The 23,856-nt window shown below is 42.3% G+C and overlaps 1 protein-coding gene across 2 annotated transcripts in view; it reads right to left on the bottom strand.

Moving 5' to 3' along the window:
* Nucleotides 1-849: 849 nt before the first annotated feature.
* SLC24A2 (solute carrier family 24 member 2) overlaps nt 850-23,856 on the bottom strand; it is a 244,830-nt gene continuing 221,823 nt past the window's right edge. For both annotated transcript variants that reach the window (XM_021682423.1, XM_021682422.1), the window contains 4 exons: nt 21,719-21,850; nt 13,560-13,649; nt 6,286-6,452; nt 850-1,099 (listed from right to left, as the gene is read on the bottom strand). In XM_021682423.1, coding sequence (XP_021538098.1) covers nt 850-1,099; nt 6,286-6,452; nt 13,560-13,649; nt 21,719-21,850 — 639 coding nt within the window. The remainder of the gene's footprint in view (nt 1,100-6,285; nt 6,453-13,559; nt 13,650-21,718; nt 21,851-23,856) is intronic.

The raw sequence follows: 23,856 nt of genomic DNA on the forward strand, positions 1-23,856 counted from the left end.
GTTTGGTCAGTGTGCCCCAGTGGAGGTGGGCAGATAGTCTTCACTGTTTGGCTGGTGGGAATGTTCTGGAGGTCTCAGCTTAGGGTCCCTACAGACCCTCTCCACCAAGCCCTCCTTCCTGCAACATATTTCTCTAAAATACCCACCTTACCAGGCAGGATCCCAATAAGTCGAAGGTAGGCTGAAGGTCACAGCAATCATTCTATTAGTTTACCTCTTGCACTTAAGAGGTAAAGCTCAGACTGAAGGGTGATGCCCCTCTTCAAATAGGTGCTATAAATATACTAGAGCTATCCCTGAAAAGATGCATTTGTGTATATATATATATATATATATATATATATATATATATACGTGTGTGTGTGACGATTTTATATATATATATATATAAAATTTTTCTTTGTTTGTATACAGGTATGTATTACTCTATAGGCATGAAAGGAGAGGTATAATACAGGAACAGGCAGGGTATGTTCATGTGCATCTATTTATAATTTGTATATTTTGTATGTATACATAGAGAGAGCCTCTGTCATTGTTTGCATCATTACAATGAATGTACCTCCGACCAGCGAGGAGTACCTGTCAGTGGTGAATGGAGAGAAGCCCCAAATGGATGGTTCTTGCATGGTCTCTTGCATGAAGTGGTTTCAGTAGGCAAGGTTGGCAGCAGCCTGTGAAATGAGTGGGCCCAGTGTAAATCCATCCATCCTCAAATCCGCCAAGGAGGGACACTTTGAAATGCCCATGGCTGTGTGCTAGCTGCCTCTTCTGGAGCGGTCAAGGAGCCTAGAACCCAGGGCGGGGAGGGGCCATCCATGCTGTTAGTTCAAGCTATGGCTTTTCCTACTAGATGGAGACAGGGCACACAAGAATTCTGTCTTCTAGGAGGACACTGATCACCAGGAACACAAAGTAGAGGCCGAACATGATGAAGCCCAGCACTTTGTTCATCCGCCATTTGCAGAGTGCAATAGAGAGAATGACGAAGAGCAGCATGATGAAGAGGAGGACGATGGCACAGAAGAGGCCATTACTGCTGACAGCCACTGGTTGGAACCTGTGAATGATGGTGTACAGGAGCCAGGGCAGTGGGAGCCTGTGAGGGATAGATGGGGCAGTCAGACATGCTGAAGAAAGCGTATGGCATAATGTCAGCTTCTTGGAATCTATAATCTGAGGAGGGTGTCTGGTTCACTAGGACTTGCGTGAGGTCGGCCCAGGAAATCACATAAGGAAGTCAGGTGAACTTCAAAAACCTTTACCTATTTTCTGACTGAATTAAGGAGAAGAGGGAATTTGTTCTATGGTTGAGTAAGATCAAAGCTATGACCACTGCAGGTGATTTGTTTATTTTTAAATTTTAAATTTTTAAAATTTATTTGAAGTTTGATTTATTTTAGAGAGACAGTGAGTGGGGGTGGTGGGGCAGAGGGAGAGGGAGCGAGAGAGTCTTAAGCAGACTATGTATGCATTGAGTGAGGAGCCCTCCACGGGGCTCGATCTCATGACTCTGAGATCATGACTTGAGCCAAAACCAAGAGTCAGAGGCTTATCCAGCTGAGCCACCCTCTCACTCCAAAAGACTAGTATGACCAGTGCAGGTGATTTCTGAATGTGATTTGAAATAATTGTGTGTTTCTGTCTTACCCTAAAAAGGTGAACTGGAAGATTTGTTTTGTTTTGTTTTTTTTTTTAAAGATTTTATTTATTTGACAGAGAGAGAGACAGCGAGAGAGGGAACACAAGCAGGGGGGAGTGGCAGAGGGAGAAGCAGGCTTCCCGCAGAGCAGGGAGCCCGATGCGGGGCTCGATCCCAGGACCCTGGGATCATGACCTGAGCCGAAGGCAGACGCTTAACGACTGAGCCACCCGGGCGCCCGAACTGGAAGATTTGTACAGAATAGGAGAAGGAGCAGACAAATGGAGAAAAGGCATAGAAATCAGTGGTGAAAATGGCAACATTATTTTTAGGAATGGAGACAAGGAATAGCAATGACTGAATTAACAATCTACCAGCCAGTGAAAGTAAATGATACATGATACAATATAGCTGACTGAGATTTATTTTGGAAAAGATGGGACAACTTTTGGACTAAAAATTGGTCTCCCTGACAAATTTGAGGAAGACAGTATCTTACATTTGTGATGTGATTTTTAAAAACCTTATTATGTATTTTTATACCTGTTCTCTCCCTTTGAATTTGACTTTAAAAAAAATCTGGTAACATCTTTTGTTTCCCATCCAGAGTGGCGACCCTGGAAGACATCGGAAAAGCTCACGGTCAGGTGCATCCTGGGAGTGAGTTAGGACTCCGAGCGAGAGGAAAGTGGCCAACAACACGTGACCCACGTGGCCTGTGCCATCTCCAAGTGGCTGGGTGAGACGCAGTTCTATCCACTGAGCCTAATGATGGAACGCTGGCTGGGGAAACATGGACCCAGCCGCCCAGCTGGATGAGGCTTCTGCAGGGTCTTAGCCTTTGGCTAAGGGAGATTCAGTTCTGGCCTGACCTCGGAGAAATGGAAGAAGAGGTGCTCTTTTGAAGCACAAAATTTTCCAAAGGAAAAGCAAATAGTTTGAGAGAAATAATGAGGTCAAGGGGGTAGTGAGTTTACACATCTGGTCTCCTCTGCTGGAGGGAGCAGGTGAAGGCAGAGCCCATGAGTTAAGAATCTTTGAATACCCAGGGCTTGGCACATGCAGGCCCCATCTGGGTACATATTTAACCTGGGCCAAGCTGGAGTGATTGATGCAATTGCCTCATGGCAATCAATACAGCTGTTTTGCTCACTAGAGCCTGCCTGGGAAGTGCTGGCTTCCTGCACCCTGTCAGGAGGGGAGGGGTTCCACAGGCCAGCTCAGGGCACAAGGTGCAATTCCAGCTCTCAGCAGGAGAGGGCAGCCCCGGCATCCTGCCATCAGTAATGGAAAGTCAGGAAAAGAGGGAGTGTGTGTGTGTGTGTGTGTGTGTGTGTGTGTGTGTGTGTATGTGTGTCTGTTGGGGTGGAGTGCTTGAGAGGAGATGGTACAAACATGAAAACCTCCACTAGGGTCTTGTCCTGGGGAGCTCTTCTTCCGTACTTCCCATCTCTTAGGAAGAAAAAGCCCGAAACCATTGTACTCCTATTAAGCTAGATGTACATGTGCCCACATACACATCGAATTCTGGGAAAACTGTGCTTGATGGCACAACAAATAGGTAAAAACCCTTTGTAGGAAAAATTACATTTTTTCACACCTTCAGATCTATCAATTCTATTGTCAGGGATCAACATAAGAAATATCTGAAATGTTGGGGTGCCTGGGTGGCTCAGCCAAATAAGTGTCTGACTCTTGATTTCGGCTGGGGTCATGATCTCAGGGTTGTGAGGTCGAGCCCCAGGTCCGGCTCCGCTCTGTATGTGGAGCCTGCTTGGGATTGCCTCTCTCTCTCCCCCTCTTCCTCTGCCTCTCCCCTGCCCACGCTCACTCACTCTCTTTCTCAAATAAATAAATAAAAATATATATTTGATATATATATAATACTTGCAAATATAACTTTATTCAGAAAAATGATCATTTCAGTATTACTTTGAGTAGTGAAAAATTGGGGATACCTTAATCTCTAATAAGAAAAAACTAGTTAAGTAGCAAAATACTAAGTCGAGGTAATGTTATGTAGCCATTAAAAATCATAAGCTTATAATGATATAGGCAAATACTCATGATGTAATTCTGTAGTTGAAATGAAGGATGAACATAAAAATAGCAATGTAATTTCAATAATATAAACCATATGAACTAAAACAGGGTGGTGGATTATCATTGATTTTTTTTTTTTTTTAAAGATTTTATTTATTTATTTGACAGAGACAGCGAGAGCAGGAACACAAGCAGGGGGAGTGGGAGAGGGGGAAGCAGGCTTCCCGCTGAGCCGGGAGCCCGATGTGGGACTCGATCCCAGGACCCTGGGATCATGACCTGAGCCGAAGGCAGTCGCTTAACCAACTGAGCCACCCCGGCGCCCGGATTATCATTGATTTTTATTTATGCTTTATATGTATTTTCTAAATCTTTTACCATGAGTATGTATTAATATTATAAGCAAAAGGAAAAAGCCAGCAAGACTATGAAATAGCTTTTATACTCCATATATTGCTAACAAGTTCATCAACTGGTATAAACTCTTTTTGAAAAGTATACATCAAAAGCCATTAAAATGCTCATAATCTTTAATAAGTCTTGAAGGAATTTATCCTAATAAAAATAATTAAAAGATGAGGTTTTCTGCATAAAGGTCTTCATCAAGGTACCCATAACTGCCAAAAATTGGAAAAAGTAAAAAAACAAATTGTGGCTCAGCTGAAAAGCAACAGGATGAAATATTTTGAAGTGATAAACTGTTAATTATGAGAACTAAAAGAAACTCAGAAAAATAGTTGATTTACTAACTAATAGATGTCTACATTGTGCCAGGCATAAATGGCTTTAAAATGGAAAAATAAAAGCCCTCCGAAAGGATAAAACTGAATATTCACGAAGAAAACTTTGTGAAATATTTGGAAGAGAACATACAAAAATTAAATGTTGCTTTTGGGTAGTAGGGTTAGAGGTTATTTTTCTTTACACTTTCATTTAACCTGTGACTATATATATAATTTAAGAACCGTGAACAAAAAGCATCTTGCAATTCCCTAGAATATTTATTTTTCAAAAACATGACAAGTAGGTCTTATAATTTTCCCCAACTTGTAGGATTTTCTCTCTTTATACTATAGCACATTTTATTTTCCTTTTTACAGGAGATTGACCACAAAAACTACTCTAAATGTGTAGGCAGTGCAACTGAGAAATACTGTTTCTACTAGAGACAGCCTTCCTTTAAAACAGGTACCCTTTAAGGCATTCATTCATACATTCATTCATTCAGTCTGCAAACATTTGTCGAGGCACCACCATGCATTAGGCACTGTATGAGGCTTTGGGGAGCTGCTCTTGAGCAGTTCACAGTCTAGTGGGCAGACTGATAAATATGACCATGACAAGAGTATGATCTGCAGAGAGGACCCAGGAACAAGAATCCCCAGTCAGGCCCAAGGGCATCAGGGAAGCTGGGATTTGACATTGGTAGGGTAAGTTGGAGTTTTCCAGACAGACAAGCAGGGAGGAATCTTGAGTGAGAGGGGCCTGTGAAGGAAGGAAATATGGCAGGAGAGGGAACCTTTGGAATTCAAAGATGGTTAAGATGGTGGGAGCTCAGGGCAGGGTTTTATGCAGAGTGTTGTGGTGGAGAACACAGACTCTGTCCAAATCCCAGCTATCTCACTTACTAGTTTTGTGAACTCTGTGCCTTTCTGTTTCCTTACCTGAAAAGTGGGGATCGTAATACATATGTCATAGGATCATTGTGTGGCTTAAATGGATAAAAATGTACATATAGTACACAAAGTAGACACTGAATGAGAAAACATAGGTAATGCAAAGGTATAAGAGAGACTAATATTCAGGATGTTCAATGCGAAAGTCGATCCATTTTAGTGAGTTTCTAAATTCAAGTGTTAAGAGCTCAGTTCTGGGAACATAGGAACACATCCCATGTCTTACTTTCTCAGGGGTTCTCATTCAGGGTTATTTATCAGGCACTTTTACTTCTGACAAGTTAAATGCAATGACAGAAATAATAGCATCCCACCCCAGTCTGATCCACTTTAGAGATTATTCATATTGAGAACTCCAGTTTGCTTAACTGTAAGAATAGATCTTGTCTTCTGACTTTCAAAAAACCTAGAATATCTTTACCAGCATACATAAATGATAATGCCAAACCTACCAGCCTTTTCCAAGGAAGGAGATGGGATATTTTTGCTGGGCCTATGTTTGTTCCAATCTGTTTTATGATCCAAAATCTCACCCGAGGCTGGTGGGGACTTTAATTAGAATTAGAATATGGAAAAAAAAATACAGGAAAACTGTACAGCATCTCCATCATACCTGAATACTGAATATTCTTAACTTGTAGCCAATGCCATTATATAAGCAAAATTCTTAACGTATTTCCTACAGTAGCCACTCTGTATGCAGGTGTGTGTTTCTGCCTACCTAGGGGTAGCTTATTTTTCATTAAGTTCTCTGAAAATGAAAAATGGAGTCAGTGAACTTGAATGGTGCTCCCAATGTTTACTTTCTATTGGTATTGGTTAATTTTGGGCTCAGAGATCCTGGTCGTGTCTTCACAGCCTCTCAGAAGACAAAGACAGTGATAGAGCTGGTGTGTGCACCTTCACAGAACTATCTCTACTCACCCTACAGTGATGTCAAAAATGTTGCTTCCAACGGAGCTGGACACAGCCATGTCCCCGAGCCCTTTCCGGGCCACTATGACACTGGTGATAAGATCAGGGATGGAGGTCCCAGCAGCCAAGATGGTCAGACCCATAATCTCTTCACTAATGCCAATTGTCTCTCCAACCTAAAAGGAATGACAGGGACACATAAGAGTTTCTGAAGTCACAAAACCAACAAATCCACAAACATTTCCATGTAACTCCCTTTCTTTGAAAAAAGATTTATTTATTTATTTGAGAGAGAAAAGCGAGAGCGCATGCCTAAGTGGGAAGGGCAGGGAGAGGGAGAGAGAATCTTAAGCAGACTCCCTGCTGAGCATGGAGTCTGACATGGGGCTTGATCTCATGACTCTGAGATCAGGGCCCTGAGAACATGACTGGAGCTGAAAGAAATCAAGAGTCAGATGCTTAACCGACTGCGCCACCCAGGTGCCCCACAACTCCCTTTAAAATAATCCCTCCACTATGCGGAAGGCTGAGATGATAAAGAAGAGTAAGCCACAATCAGTGCCATAGAGGAGTTCATACGCTAATCATATTCAGACCCAAGAGATCAGGAATGTTCACATGAGGATTAAACAGATAATTTCAGGAAAGAGCTATAGGGGGCTTGAATGCCGTCTCTATATGATGTCTGTTAAGACTGAGCAAGGGAGGCAGAAGAAGGGAGTTCTAAAAGCCAACTGGCCATTGGCTCCAGGGGCCAGTGCCTGGCAATGGTACCAAATCCTGTCACAGATTTGCCTTTGGATTAACAATTGAACGTTAAGGACAGACACCCAGTGTTCCCATTTTTTCTTTGACGTCTCCTAGTGTCTGTAACCCACTCTTAAACACTTTTAGACTACTATTTCCATTGGAAACTTGATTTGGGGTGTTTTGGGGTTTGGTAATATATGACTGTAAATCAGCAAGGCAGCTGTGGAGAAACCAGCAATTAGGGAATCACAAGTCCAAGGCCTGGCTCTGGCATTTATTAAGAACTTGACCTATTGTTAAGTTAACCAATCATGTACTGTCTTTGATCCTTGCTTTCTTATCCTTATAGTGGGGATGATAATACCTACTTTACAAGGTGGCCGGGAGGACTAAGAAGATCATTTGTGGAAAAATCCTTTGCAAAAAGCACAACATTAGTGAAAAGCAATGGGGGATGGTTATTATGTTTTATTTTGGTCTTTGCCTTTTAACGCTGATGAAGTCTATTTTGGACAGTTGGTCTAGCCTCAGATGGAGCTTCTCCATTCTCTTGAGCAACTTTTTTAAGAGTCTTCTTGGGACTTTTAAAAGCTTTATGTATTTTCTGGAGCTGGTAAACTGCAGTTCTGAAAACTTTTTTTTTTTTTTAAAGATTTTATTTATTTATTTGACAGAGAGAGACACAGCGAGAGAGAGAGCACAAGCAGGGGGAGTGGGAGAGGGAGAAGCAGGCTTCCCGCGGAGCAGGGAGCCGGATGTGGGGCTTGATCCCAGGACCCTGGGATCATGACCTGAGCCGAAGGCAGACGCTTAACGACTGAGCCACCCAGGCGCCCCTGAAAACTTTTAAGATAATGCTTTCAATTTGGTTTTCAACAGCCTACTCGATGACATTCATCATTTTTGAAAAAAAATTCAAAGGGCCAGAGTAGCATGTAAGAATAAGGGTTTTTAGGGAATAGAATAAACTCATTTTTATTTATTTCATTTTATTTATTTATTTTTAAAAATATCTTATTTATTTATTTGACAGAGAGATAGCACAAGTAGGCAGGGTGGCAGGCAGAGGGAGAGGGATAAGCAGGCTCTCCACTGAGCAGGGAGCTGGACATGGGGCTCGATCCCAGGACCCTGGGATCGTGACCTGAGCCGAAGGCAGCGGCCCAACTGACTAAGCCACCCAGGTGCCCCAATAAACTTGTTTTTAAATACCTTTTGTGATTTATAAGTAATAGCTTGGTTTCCAGTAACTTAAAATCATAGTTGGGAGCTATTTTTGTTTTGATGGTCATGTCTGCTCTAGAGCCTGGCTAGCTGAACTAGTTTATCCTGTCCTCAAGGAGCAAGGATTCACTGTTCCCCGTCAGAAAGGAAGTCTATGGGGGAGCGTGGGGGGCTCAGTTGGTTAAGCTTTTGACTTCGGCTCAGGTCATGATCCTAGGGTCCTGGGATCCAGCCTTCTGTTGGGCTCCCTGCTCAGTGAGGAGTCTGCTTCTCCCTCTCCCTCCCCCCTCCGCCCATCCCCCCTCCTGCTCTCTTGCTTACTCTCTTTCATCTCTCAAATAAATGAAATCTTAAAAGAAAGAAAGAAAGAAAGTCCATGTGAGCAGAATCACTGCTCTGATCACTATGGTCTCCCTAATACACAGAATATAGCCCGGTATTTGGTAGACTCTCAATACCTATTTGCTGAATAAATCAGTCAATCTACATACTTAGGTGATTTTTACTAGCATGTTTTCCACTGATTCTCTTAGAAAAAATGAAATAAGGGTGCTACACAGGAGTGCCCCATTTGAATAGAACTCTCCTTGATGACCTATTTTTTTGGGTAAGATTTGGAATGAAACATTTTCAGAGACTCTGAAGATGCTGACTGAATGCTTGTTATCCCCAATAAATAGGCTGATTCTTCGAGGGAGTTCTACAGCAGTGACTACTTTAAAACAACACTTATATTTAGAGTTTGAATGGCTCTATAGGCAGAAAAAACAGAAATTGAAGAAGGGTGGTTTGGTGGTGTGGTTAAGAGGGACGGCTTGGATACAGGGAGACCTGGGTGCCAATCTGCACCTGCTGTTCCCAGTATGTGGTAGCCAACATCCCCGAGCCTCAGTTTTCCTCATCTGTAGAATGGAGATAATAATATCCACCCTCAGAGCTGTTGTGATGATTATATGTGATGATGAGACAGAGCAAATAGCACGGTGTCAGGTATAAATATTCAATAAATATCAGCTATGCTAACTCAGACCCTACTCCTTTCTCTCTCCAGCTTATCAGACTGCAGCCACTGGGCTCTGGCAGCAGAGACTGAAGCTGGTGAATAGGCGTCAGTCTCTGATGTGGGAGATCACCAGGATAATGAAGACTTTTTATTGTACATCCAACTCCTGATGAATCTGTGCGGCTCCTAGAAACACTTTCGCTAATTGAGAACTAGTCTTCCTAAGCTCATTTTAAGACCATTTCACTGCATTTGGCTTTCCGTGAGTTAGAGGCAAGATGACAGGCACAGGGATGGGACAGTGCTGATCAAATTGGCAGCATGAGAGAAGTCAGAAAGGACATCAGCCGTCTCTTGGGGAGAATGCCTTTGTTTTCTAATGGAAGTAGATAGTGGGGTGACTCAGAATCCAAATCCAGTGCTGCTCCGAATATCTCAGGCTGTGGCTCCTTGCCTTAGTTTAAGGAGGAACTGCAAAAATGTCATATTGGCGAAATAAGACACAAGGTTGTATCTGACTCTTAGAATTAACGTCTCCTATTCGATGCAGGATGGATTTTAACCGTATGTTCTCATCGCCCAAGGAATTTACTAACTTCATGATGCAAAAACAATAAAAGGTAACAAAAACTAAAGGAAAGTCTGCATAAAGCATTTTATGGAAAGGGCATTTATTTTTGGCCGAACAGTAGCTAAGTAATGATATTAAATAGCATTGACAAATAACAAAACAGTTGAGCACTAAATGGTGCATTTGTTATCTTTCTGGCTTTTATAGCTCAAAAGTACAAGCAACAGAATTAGAGCTAGATTTCTTAGAACAGAATCTGCTATTTTGATCAGCTGTCTGAATGTCTTAAAAGAGAAGAGCATTTCTATGGGAGAAAAGAAGGGGAAGCTTCTCATTCATTACTAGAAAGTAAGGTTTCTCTTTATGCACTTTATATTCCTGGGCTTTTTGGCAATTATTATTGTTCTAGGCATTGTGTTTGCATTTTTCTACAAGAGAATGAAAAGGAAGCAAGAGTATGGAATTAAGATAATCATTAAAAAGGACAGAAAAGATGGAAGTCTATAGGATGATGTTTTCTAGAATGGCTAAAGAGAGATACCTAGAAAACAAGTGAGGAAAAAAAAAAAACCCACCATTTTTTTTCTTTATCAGGACATGAAAGAATAAAAATAATAATAATTATTTTTTTAAGAATAAAAACAATTATTAAGAAAAACCATCACATGTTATAAATGGCAAACAGTCCTTCTAGCCTGGCAATCTGGAGACTGAGAAGCAGCTCATCTTCTGCAATTATTTCTGGGCGGTATTGGTAGCAAATGACTTTCAATGAATGTGGAAAATCATGACTTTGGGGCAAGCAGAACTTCTTCAGGGGGTCGACAATTTTTTGGAAATATCCAGGAAGACTAATCCAAAGTCAAACATCATAAAATAACTAGGATAGGAATAATAAAAAGTATCTTGTAGGAATAATACTGGGTATACTAACTGACATTTCCAGTGGATTTTTTTCAATGATGTTATATGTTCTTTTTCTTTAAAAAAAATTAAGGTGTAATTTACATACAGCAAAGTACAATTTTACATTCAGTAAAACTCACCCTTTAAAAAAGTGTATAGTTCTGTGAGTTTAGGTAAATGCGTGCAGTCCTGTTTCTCCACATCCTTATCAACATGTCTGGGTTTTTGAATATAGGCATCCCAGTGGTTGTGAAGTAGTATCTCATGTTTATTTTATTTTATTTCTTTAGAGAGAGAGAGAGTAGGTGTATGTGAGTGGGTGGGCGGAGGAGCAGAGGGAGAAGAGAATCTCAAGCAGGCTCCACACCCAGTGCAGAGCCTGACATGGGGCTCCATCTCACAACCACGAGGCCGAGCTGAAATCAAGAGCCGGACACTTAGCCAACTGAGCCACCCAGGCGCTCCTTATGTTTATTTTTAAACAACTCTCTCTCGAGATACAATTCACGTACCGCAAAACTCACTTACTTAAACTGTATATATAATTCAATATTTTAGCATATTTATAGATTTACAGAGCTATCACCATAATTTAAATTTAGAGCCTTTTTATCATCCCAGGAAAAAACCCTGTACCCATTAGCAGTCCCTCCCCATTCCCTTCAACCTCCCCAACCCTAGGCGACCATTAACTTTCTGTCTCCCTATTTTTCACATTTCATATCATTGGAATCATTCCAAATATGATCTTTTGTGACTGTCCTTTTCATTTAGAATAATATTTTAAAGGTTCATTCACATGTAGAATGTACCGATACTTTGGTCCTTTTTATTGTGGAATAGTATTCTATTGTATGGATAGACCACATTTTGTGTGTCTATTCAACAGTTGATGGACATTTGGGTTGTTTCCACTTTTTGGCAATTATGAATAATGCTGCTGTGAACATGTGTGTATAAATTTTTGTGTGGATGTTTTCATTTCTCCTGGGTATACAGGTAGTGGAATCACTGGGTCATATGGTAATAACTCCATGCTTAACATTTTGTGAACTGCCAAACTGTTTTCTAAAGTGGCTGCATTATTTTATATTCTTACCGTCAATATATAAACGTTCCAATTTCTATACATCCTCTCCAACACTTGTTATTGCCTGTCTTTTTGGTTATATCCATCCTAAATGAGAGTCAAGTGGTATCTCATCATGGTGGTGATTTGCATTTCTCTAGTGAATAATGATGCTGAGCATCTTTTCTTGGGGGTATTATCCATTTGCATATCTTTGGTGAAATATCTATTCATATCTTTTATCCATCTTATACATTAGGATGCCCATAGATGCTTCCCTTTCTATTATTATTATTATTATTTTTTGAGTAGGCTTCACACCCAACGTGGGGCTTGAACTCATGACCTTGAGATGAAGAGTCGTGTGCTCTGCCCACCGAGTGAGTCTGGTGCCCCTTGCCTTTCTATTATTGAGCTTTAGGAGGTGTATATATATATATAAATATATATATAATATAAATAAATATATAAATATAAATATATATATATATATACACATACATATATATATATATATATATCCTGAAGTGCTTTTTCAGATGTATATGATGTATATTTTAGGATTATATTAAACAAAGAATACAAGTGGGAAGTTTGAAATTTGTGTAGTTTATAATGGAGGATAAAAACATGGGTTCTGGAGTTTCAGAGCCCTGGGTTACAGTCTCAGTTCTGTTATTTTTTTTTTTTTTTAAAGATTTTATTTATTTATTTGAGAGAGCGAATGAGATAGAGAGCATGAGAGGGGGGAGGGTCAGAGAGAGAAGCAGACTCCCCGCCGAGCAGGGAGCCCGACGCGGGACTCGATCCCGGGACTCCAGGATCATGACCTGAGCCGAAGGCAGTCGCTTAACCAACTGAGCCACCCAGGCGCCCTCAGTTCTGTTATTTAAACCTATATGATCCTGAGCAATTTTATTATTGACTCTAAGCCTAACTCCTTTATCTGTAAGTATGAATAATAATAGCACGTCCTTCATGGGATTTGTGCCTATGCAGAGGGTAACTCTCAAGATCATGAGGACGAAGTGATGTGAATTATCCAGCATCTGGTACCTATTCAATCAATAATGGTTACGACCATTATCTCTGAGAATGTGAAATGTTTGCATTTCATTCTTTCATCCATGTGTTACAACAAACAACTCCTGAGAGTTTATTCTTGTGATGGCCACTAGGACTGGCACTGAGTTGAAAGTGTTGGAGTAATGTGGGTAAACAGTAAAAGGGTTATCTTTGTATTATTTCTAAGAACTGCATATGAATGTACATTTATCTTAAAATTACAAGTTTAATTAAAAGAAAAGTGGTAACAGCAAAATACATCATCATTATAGCAAACTGCGGTTCAAGGAAGAAACGATTTTGTCTCCAGGTCTCTTCCTAGAGCCAATTTGAAAGGCTGGTGAGAGCGTGAGGTGAGTGGCTGCCCAAGAGGAAGTAAGTGTCATGGAGTTGGGCAAAACCTTGACATTCCTCCTGGACTGGGCTAGGCCTGGATTCAGGCTACAGAGGGCAAGAAGAGTTGGGGTGACCTCCACACGGATGTCCAGGGTTATGCTGATTTGACTCCCCGCCACAAGAAAAGGTCAGGAGGCATGGGGAAGTTCAGTGGGGTAAAATCCTTTAGTCCTGGAATACGTACCTTGTCTTGTTGGACATAACACTATTCTGACTCTTTCCCAAAGCAAACACATCAATGAACCCTCTGGCAACCACGAGCAGAACCAGGCAGATGGGCATTCCTCTCAAGGTCTTACCTGGTGTGCCCACCAGACCATCAAGTAAGAGAATACAGCGATCCAGGCGATGGAGCCGAAGAATGTGATGGGAAAAAACTTTCTTGATGACTGAAAGAGAACCAGGAAGAGGTGAGAGCATCAGTGCCATCCACGAGGTGGACCCGAGAGACCAAAGCTAAATCCGCCAATACTGCTACTCCTCCCCCTTTGCCTCCCCTCTTTGTAGGCTCAGCAATCAAAAGGCCCTGCCTACCCTCAGTCAAGCTGGGCCAGGAAGATTCTCTCTTGGGAATGTTGGTTGGAGCCAAATCATCAGCAAGCTAGTTCCTGAGATGGAAGTCTCTTGAAGAGCACGTCTGTTCCTGCTCTTGGCTGCTCAGATGCCCCCTGTCCCTGTCCTTCCCGTGGCCTTGTCTCTCAGTCTTGCCCTCAATCTCTTGATCGCCCCATAGCCTTCCTCTGTCTCCTGCTCCCTTCTGCTCAAGTTCATCAGAATCAGTTTCCATCGCTTCACCCCATGTATCCTAGCAGTCCATTGGCCAGAAAACCTAGATGATTAATTGCTTTTAACAAGAAGGGTCAGTAGGTTCCAAAACAGGTTCATCTTACTGCCCCACAGATTACTGGGAAAAGCCACAGAGAAGAAGCCATCGCCATAGTTTCTATAGATTCCTGAGGACAGCCGCCCTCCAGGACATTTGAACCACTGTTGTAGAGTTAGAGCAGACAAAGGCCTGGTGCACTGCTCTCCACAGAGGTGGCAGAGTAGATGATCTTGGGATGGTTTTCTCTCCTGTTCTGCACCCTGACTGTATTATGTCCATTTCTGCTTTGAGCACTGGCCTTTGTGCAATCTCAGGCTTACAGTGTGAGCACTTTATTTTTTAAAATTCAATTATAATGAACATACAGTGTTATATTAGTTTCAGGTATACGATGCAATATAATGATTCACCAATTCTATACATTATTCAGCGTTCAGTGTGAACACATTTAATTTCTTTCAAACATTAGCCAAAATCAGACACTCCAAATGCAGTGTTTCTTACCTGCCCCCACTACAGGGAGACCAGGCTTGCATGGGATTGTAGCGGTGTTTTTTTGATAGCTTTTTTTTTTTTTTTTTTGCAAAATCGGGGCCCTTTTAAAACATGCTCAGATAGCAGAATGCCCTCAGCCTTTCACCTATTACTGCCAAACACTTTTTATTTCAAAGCTTTCCACTATGAGAAACAATCTCATTTTTTGCTTTGATAATGCCATCCAATTTTGTCCAGAGAAGTGAATCCTGGAGTTGACTTGGATGAAAGCTATCTCAGTTGTCTAAAGAGCTGACCTTGGGCAGTCACACAGAATGCTTTTTGTCATGGCTTTTGAGATCTTCATTAGGAGGAAAAGATAAACTTGTACCTAGTAATCTTTTGAATATCTATAATAATAACAAACATAGTCTCTATCGCGCCAAACCAGGTGTATGTTCTCTTTACTAATTTTGAGTTTTCAATATATGCTTTTATTATCACTCATACCATTCTGTTATATTTCACAATAACCATTTCTTTCACTTAACGAGTGCTGCCTTTTTTTTGGGCTATTTGTTAGCCGCAGTGTCTGCAAGACCCATGGGCTTGATTAAATTGGGGGAGACATCAGGCCACAGGGAAAAGGAAGAAAATATTTTGGCTAAAGACTCAGGCCCCTCCTGGGGGCCTGAGCACTTTAGTGAGTTATGAAAAAAAAAAGTAATCAGTTTTTCAAAGTGGACGTTGAGACATTCACTTCTGAGGGTGAATTCCTTTAAAGCTAAGGATTCAGCTGGATTTTGGAGACCAGATTCCCCAAGTCTTGGAATTGCCAACACTAAGAAGGCAAGTTTCCCCAGACATGGCATTTAGCTGACTGGAGTCCCCATTCTTTCCCTCTGGTCACAAGTCACTGTTTCAGGATCCTAAGTGGGATGAGCGTTTCATCTCCTGTAGCCAGGCTCTGTAGCAGGGAAGGAAAAGGCCTTTCTTGTGATGTGGGGCCCCACATGAGATTGGAGCAACCACCAGGCTGTGATTCTGAGCATCCTGTGAAGGAATGGAGTACCATCTCTATACTTTATGGTACAGCGTATGTACTGGAGATCTTGGGAGAGTCCTCACTTCATAGATTGCTCAGTTTACAGCTTAGATCATTTATTAAATATATAATTAATATTTTATTTATTATGGCTTCGCACGTCTGTACATTGATGTAATGTGACAAGTCAGAATCAAATTATTTGAACATATTTCTCATCTGAAGAACATCATTCCTGAACCATGGAACATTCCTAGTCAGAAGGTAGAAACTAAGGAAGCAGACTAAGGATGTAAAGGAACTAAATTCACATCAACATGCTAATGAAAACCTCTCTCAGTGATGCTTGTGATTCTTGATCAAGAGGTCAACTAGTAATCAATGGACATCTATGTGTATCCAGTGTTATATTAGGGGCTCAGTGAAAAGGAATTAAAGATAGGTTTTTTTTGTGTGTGTGTGAGTTTCCAGGTCTTCATCATAAACTAGGGGTAGGTAAAGGCTGGGTACCTACTCTATACCCAAATCTTGAACTAGACCTGAAATTCAAACCTAGGTCTGTCTGACTATCCAGCATGTATTCCTAATATTTAGGTTATACTGATTTGTTCTTAGAGAAAAAAAGGGCCAATAATGCTCAAAATATGCCCAGCTATGGACATAATGATGATGATCATTGTAATACTAGCCTGTGCTCTGAATGTCAGAAAATATAAGGAGCATCAGGGAGATAGGGGCTAGTATTCTGGCTGAACAGCCATCTGCCTCACCCAACCTCCCATATTGTTCCTGATTGGGAAGCATCAACCCTTTATGCATTGGCAGTTTAGTTCAATGTTTCCCAACTGTCCAACTACCTTATCCTTTCCAATCTCACAGCCCAGGTAATTCCTTCCTCTTTCATTTTTTCTGAATGACTCCCCTTATTTGGATTCTATGGTCTCATTCCAGACATCACTGCCCAGTCGCACTTGTGCAATTATTTAGTTCCAAGTCTCACTGGAAGGAAGAAAATAGCCCTTGAAGCCAAGGTCTGACATGTCAATTTTTGGTTAGTAATGGTGGCTCATCCTAACATCTGCTGGGATGAACCTCCTACTAATTAGCAAAAAACAAATTGTGTCCATGTGCCGGCCATTTTGTTCCCAATGTAATGGTTTACATGTATAATTGACAGCTAATGTTCTCATTAGAAGCTTTCAGTACATCAGCGTGATACTTTCTTGGCTTGAAAAATGTTTCTGGACGTTAGCTGGTTGCACAAATTGGCCATATCCTTACTGATCTAAATTTGACAAATATTCACTGAGCATCTATTCTGTGCAAGGTTTGAGGGGCATACACATCTAACAACAGTCCCCCAAACAATCCTATTAAAGATGGAAAGTGTGTTCTCTGGATGAATATGACCGGTATTGAAATCCCTGCTCACAGATCATCAGTGATGTGACTTGAGACATATCATTTTATCTCCTAAGCCTTAGCTTTTTCATCTGTAAAGTGCGGGGGGCGGGGGGGGGGCGGTTAACAATATCTGGTTGTTCTGAGGATTTCGGGTCTATAAAGTGTCTACCAAAGTGCCTGGCACGTAGTAAGTGCTCAGATAATAGTGACGGTTCTTATTAGATGATGTTCTCCTCATTTTGGTTTTTAAGAGACAAGGAAACTGAAGTTCAGAGAGGTGCAAGTGGCTGCAGAGACCAGGCTGAGGTTCTTGGCTTCACCTCTCACTTGCTGGGTGTGCTTGGACAAGTCACTAAACCTCTCTGGGTCTCAATCACTTCTTTCTTGCTAGAACTGTGCTTGGTACACAGCAGACACAATAAATACTTGGTGAACAAATCAATGACTGGTATAAATTGCAAAAACAGAGCTGACTTCTTAGGTATCTTCCCAGTTTAGATGGTCATGCTGTGATGCATTTAGATGCATTCCTGTTTTGTAAGAGCACCCATCCTAAGTCAGGAGAGAATATAACTTTTGGGGGTCTTTATTTCTTTTATGATTTTCAATGTTTATCAAAGACATGTTCCTTGTTAAGCTTTATATTTTAGTTCTTTTGCTTTGAAACCAAAGCCATTATTTGAAGAAAACGATAAAAGTGAATTAATCTGAGCTGGAAGTGTGTATAATCCAACAAACACTGTCATATAATTTGCATATAAATGAAGTGGAAATAAAAACAAGTGGGAGTACTGTTTACTCTGAAACTGGATGGATACTAAAAAATCATGTTTTCCTCGTAATTACTGTCAAGGTTTGGAACGTTCATCTCCATGGGTAATTCCAAAACCACTGGGGAAACAGAGTGCCAAGCACTCCGGAGGAGCAAATGCTTATTAATTAATAATTTTCTCCTCTTTTTTTCTTCTCCCTTGATATTTTTTCAGGACGCCCTGGTGGCAATGCATGAAGGCCGAGGTAGACTGCCAAAATGGCCACAGCACTTTCCAATTTTTCTTAACAAGAGTCGAGGTCTGTTTCCCCATCCTTTGACTCTGGGCCGGCCTTATGACTTTCTTGGACCAACAGAATATGGTAGAAGTGACAGCATGCAGAATCCAAACTAGATCTCAAGAGGCTTTGCAGCTTTCATTCTTGCTGTCCTTGGAACTTGGCCATCACGTGCCTCAGCTCTGGCTAGCCTACTCAAGCGTCAGGGACCGTGCGGGGCAGAGATGAGCTTTTCCCACTGACATAGTCCTATGCCAACAAGCCCTCAGCCAGATCAGTGAGCAGAACTGTCCAGCTGAGCCCAGGACAAACTGTCCATTCAGAGAATTCTAGACTAAAAAATTGCTTCCTTTTTTAAGCCACAAAGTTTTGGGCTGGTGTGTTACACTGCAAATGATCACTGATACAAGATCAAACCTACTGAAACTCTTCTGTGCTAAGCACAATCAAGAACCCATTTGTTGTCTTTTGTATCAACTGGCATGGTTTCTTTCATTTGGCATTGTGTACATGCAAAGGATGGCCATATAATCCATCTGCCAAACCAGCATGCTTTGGGATTAAATTGGGACTATCCTGGGCAAACTGGGATGTATGGTCCCCTTAAATTTGCAGTGCTTTAGTGGGGGTTATCTCTTTATGCTTTCCTTAATCACAGGATGTCATGGCCCGCAGGGAATCTAGAGCTCTTCTCTCCCTGTATTTCACAGAGGAGGAAAAGTGAGGTCCAACGATGAGAAGTGACTTTCTCAAGGTTGCACAGCTCATGTGTTATGTGGGGGAAAACCCCGCTGTCGTCAGCGTGGTAGAATGAGAACGCTTATGGAGTCAGGAGACTCCTGTTCGAATCCAGCTGCTGTCACTGATACAGCTGTGTGGTCTTGCTCTATAGTGATATGCCTTGTTTCTTCTACTAAGTTTAGAGCTCCTTAAAGATAGGAATTGGGAGTTCTGTGTCTTCACCGGTCGGCCACAAGCTTGATGCTTGGCACCTAAGAGGTACTCAATAAATATTCTGCTGAGGAAATTTTAAAACAACCAAATGCTCTGAGAGTCACATTTTTGCTTGGGAGAGCACACAGTGTATGTAGAAAAAGAGAGAAAAAAAAAAAATCCAGTCCATCCCAGGGATGGCTCTTGGCAGCGCGAAGGGCAAAAGCCTCATTGGCTACCCTGGCCCAGAGGCCGGCTCTCAAGGCTTGTGCACAGTGAACGACCAGTCCGTGGTATTACAGAGGAGAGCATCACGTACAGCTGCGTCTTCTTGCTCTGTATCTCTGGGGGCTGTAGCATCAGCCAGCACAGCTGTCGTGATCCGGGTAATTACTGCCATGGTGGAGTCCTGTGTGTTGTCCAAGAGTCGCTGATTCAGAGCTTTGATCTGCCCTAACAGCGTCCTTGTCCTGTGAGCTCAGATCACAAGAGACGATCGGCACTCTGCCAGGCCTTGCCCTAGGAGTCCCGCCCAACCTGAGAGCCCAGGCCTCGATCACTGGCATCTTCCCTCCATTCCTGCACACTTTCCTGATTGTTCCAGTGGCTGTGGGCTGACACCTTCTCAGCAGCCCATCAGCCCCTTCTACTCGGGGCCACGCCGCACTAGGCCGGCCACAGGGATTTAGGAAAGCATGTCTGTTGCTCTGATTTTCCTCCCTGGGGCAGAGCAAAAGCACTGGTCTGAATAGCAGAACAATGGAAGGAGAGAGAGAGAAAGAGAGAGAGCGTGTGTGCGAGAGCACACGTGAGTGCGCACATCTCAGAAATGTCACTGTGATGTGAGCCATGAAGGAAATTAACACATTCCAGCTCTTTGGCTGGAGGTTTCCAGGAAGCCAGGCCTTTGCACGGAGCAGATGTTCTGCAATTGCGTCGTGAATAAAGTGTTGCTTTAAGTAAGCCATACCTGTTACATGCCCCCCTTTACTGGGAAACCTCTCACGTTGGGAGTCCTTACATGAGGGGGTCCTTTTCTGGCTTGTAGGTGACAAGACATGGCTCTCCACCGGGCTGGATTATTTATAGGCCAGGCCAGTGGGACAGGATTTCTCTTCTGTCTTCTTCAAGTACAGAAAGTGGGATCACCACGGGGCTCTTAGGACTTTGGCTAAATTTCACTGTATGTTACCACGGTGTCCTATTGCAAATGCTTTCAGAAATGATATCCTTGGACTTCTACTTTCTGGTATCATGAAATATGAGGGGGGAGCCCAGGCTGTGTGGTTACACAGACCTGGGTCTGAATCTCCACTCTATCCCCAAGGAAGTGATCAGGCAGGAGTTCGTTAACTTCTCTGTGCCTAAGTTTCTTTCTACTTATGCCAATAATATATAACATTATATATAAGTAATACAAAATATATGTGTGTGTGTGTGTGTGTGTGTATACACACACATTCCTATGCTAGCTATTTCCTGAGATTCTACAATATAGCTTATTGGAAATACATGGTACATAGTACATACTGATGCATAGTAGGTACACATCTCTGTTGAATGAGATATGTGTGTAGGGCCATAATAAAAAGTACAGCTACTTGTTATCATTAGTTCCCTTATCTTTTGGGGCACTGGCCTAAGAACCCAGTTCAACAGTAGGAGAGATGTTCTTTTGATTTGATCTCTATTTAGGTTGTATTTTGCTGCTCATAAGATGGTATTGTGTTCAATGCATCTGATACATACTAATGGTAGAAGAGAATATTGATTATAGTAATGATAACAATACAGGATGGAGAAGATCAGACAGGTAAGCATTTATACTACACGAATGCATTTCTTTAAATTATTTTTTGAATGGAATGAATAATGTACACGTACACAAATACTCCATAAAATAAAATGTGAGTTCCCCCCTGCTTCAAACCTTCAGTTCCTCTTCTCAGAGACCATCACTGTGGTGGTTTGAAAACATGGTTGCCAATTCTTTGACACTCCTTCCATCAAGGATGTCATAGCCTATATGACGCTGATATAGTCTAGATAAATTTTTTGTCTCCTCCCCTTTAATCAAGACAAATTTATGACTGCTTTGACAACTAGACTCTGGTGGAAGTGACTCTCTGTGGCTTCTGAGACTAGGTCATCAAAGACCATGCAGCTTCTGCCTTGTGCTGCTGGGATACTCATTCTTGGAGCCCTGATTTCCTATCTATGATATCTGACTCTCTTGAGGCCACCATGCTGTGAGGGAACCTGAGTCACATGGAGGAGCCACATGTAGGCTCTCCCATAGACCATTGCAGGTGAGCCCAGCCTTTGAATCATCTCTGCCCAGGGCCCAGGAACATCAGTGAAGAAGTCTCCAGATAAGCCCATCCCACAGCCAAAGTCTTCCCAGCAGAAGCCTCAGATGTTGTGGAGCAGAGACACGCCATCCCCAGTGTGCCCTATTTGAATTCCTGACCTACGTGATCCACAAACAGATCAAAATGTTTGTTGTTTCTGCACCACTAAGTTTTGAGGTGGTTTGTTACAGAGATCGGATAACTCGAACCATCACTATTATTGTGCACCTTTCCAGAGAGATCTGAGACATATATAAGCATACACATGTTCATATGTCACCCTCCTTTTCCTCTTAAGGCAAAAGGAAGCAGCCTACACATACTGTTATATACTGTGCTTTTCACAAGGAGTCAACTAAACAAAGATCTACTCACCGGTTTGCGGACGTCAGGTAAGGTAATCCAGAGAGGAAACACTATGGGGAAAACAATTAGGAACGTGACTTGCTTTCGGGGGTTGGAAGGCCAGGCCAGGCTGAGAGGCTGGTCCTCCTCATCTTCACCCGTCTCTGTGGTCTGTTGCAGAAAAACAGAGATGAAAGAATAAACAAACAAAAAAGACAACAATGTACAAGAGCAAGAGCACAAAGCCAGGGAGGGATGCTCGGGTCACCATCAAGAGTTTTCTTGGGTCATCCCAGCAGCTTCATCACAGGATTTTTAGGTTTGTCCAAGAACCCCGTCTGTCACAGTCTGAATCCCAGGGACAAACAAGACATGTGCACCCAGGAGGACTGAGGAACTTCCTTTTCTCTCCCTGAACACTCTTCAGCTTCTCCCTTAAAGGAAGGGATCGTTCAGCTGGAGTGGGCTACAGCTCCGATCCATGGACTTTTTTTTTTTTTAAAGATTTTATTTATTTATTAGAGAGAGACACAGCGAGAGAGGGAATACAAGCAGGGGGAGTGGGAGAGGGAGAAGCAGGCTTCCTGCGGAGCAGGGAGCCCCATGCGGGGCTCAATCCCAGGACCCTGGGATCATGACCTGAGCCGAAGGCAGACGCTTAACGACTGAGCCACCCAGGCGCCCCTGATCCATGGACTTTTTAAGAGAAACCATTTCTGCAGAGCAAAAGACCCCAATGCCCACCTTCTCCTCCTCTTCCCTTCTCCTTGAACACAAAGCTACAGGCTTCATTATGGGAATCCTTGGAAAGGAGTTTTTAAAATTAAAAATTAGAAAAGATTAAAATAAATATCTTATTTTTTATTTTTTTAAAATAAATTTATATGTATTTACAACATTGACTTTGAGTGGGCAAAGGCAAGTAACCATAGAAACAATTCAGTAACAATACTCAGCTTCCCTCCCTGGCCCTGGAATAAATAGTCAAGCTCACGGATTATTGTGTGGTTGTGAGTTTTTAACCATGCACAATCATCTTGTTAAATTCGAAACCATTTTAATTCCAGCCGAAGGCTTATTACGCAAACGTGTGTCCCATTCTCAGAGAAACAGAGTATGGGGGTCGAGCACGACACGGAGCCCAAAGGGTGTCAACGGCACAGGACCTCAGAGTCTGGGGTGAACTTGAGAGCTTCTGACTTCGCAGCAAGTGGCCAGGGTTTTACGTGCCACCTGCTGAAGTCGGTGGCTTCTGAGGTCCCAGAGCTAGAAGGGACAGAAGGTGGCTCCGGGCCTGGCAGGCTGACCATTAACCTGTCAAGATGGGCCCTCCGAGCCTTCAACACAGCACTGCAGACGGCATCAATCACTCCCTTCCCTGCTTGTTTAGAAATGAAAGTGCAGCAGGAGGATCAAGCATCAGATCTAAAAATATCTACAGGAACTTTTCCACGGATGCTTCCTTTTGAGACCATATAAATAACCCTCGTAGGCTTCATGAAGCTCCTGGCCCCCTGTGGCTCTTGCTTCCAGCAGTGTGCCCTATTTCCAGCAGCAGCCCTGACACCCCCGCCCCCGCAGCACACCCTCTCCCTACGAGGTGGCACAGGGGCGGGCTCAGGCCGGTGGGATGGGAGGAAAGGACTCAACCAGCCGCAGGGCTGGGTGTGAGGCCCGATGCACTGTGGTGTTATGTTTATTTATAATTTAAACCCTAGTACTGCTGAAAGGATTTGTAGTGGTTTACACAATCACCCACACTCTCTCTCCAAGTGTGAAAATTAAAAAAATATATGTGTAAAAGGAATCTTACGCCATACTGAAAAAAGTTGGTAATCACAGGTTTTATCTCTCTGGGCATATGTCCTTGGCAGTGGGTAAAAGAGTTTATAAGCAGCAAATATGAGGGAATTAAGAGGATTAGGTAAAAAGGCAGAATTGGGAAGTTGGCACAGTTGTATTTTTTTTTTTTTTTTGTCATCCGGATCCTCGTTAAATATACTTCTCACGCTCTCCATCTCTTTGTTACACACCATGTTGGAAAAGAACAAAGATAAAAACAACAATCTATGTTTCCTCCTTAGGAAACTAGAAAAAGGAGAGCCAATTAAATCCAAAGTAAGTAGATGAAAATAAATAATAAAAAAAAGTTACAGGAGAAATCAATG

This window comes from Neomonachus schauinslandi, chromosome 13 (genome assembly GCF_002201575.2).
Source record: "Neomonachus schauinslandi chromosome 13, ASM220157v2, whole genome shotgun sequence".
Lineage (NCBI taxonomy): Eukaryota > Metazoa > Chordata > Mammalia > Carnivora > Phocidae > Neomonachus > Neomonachus schauinslandi.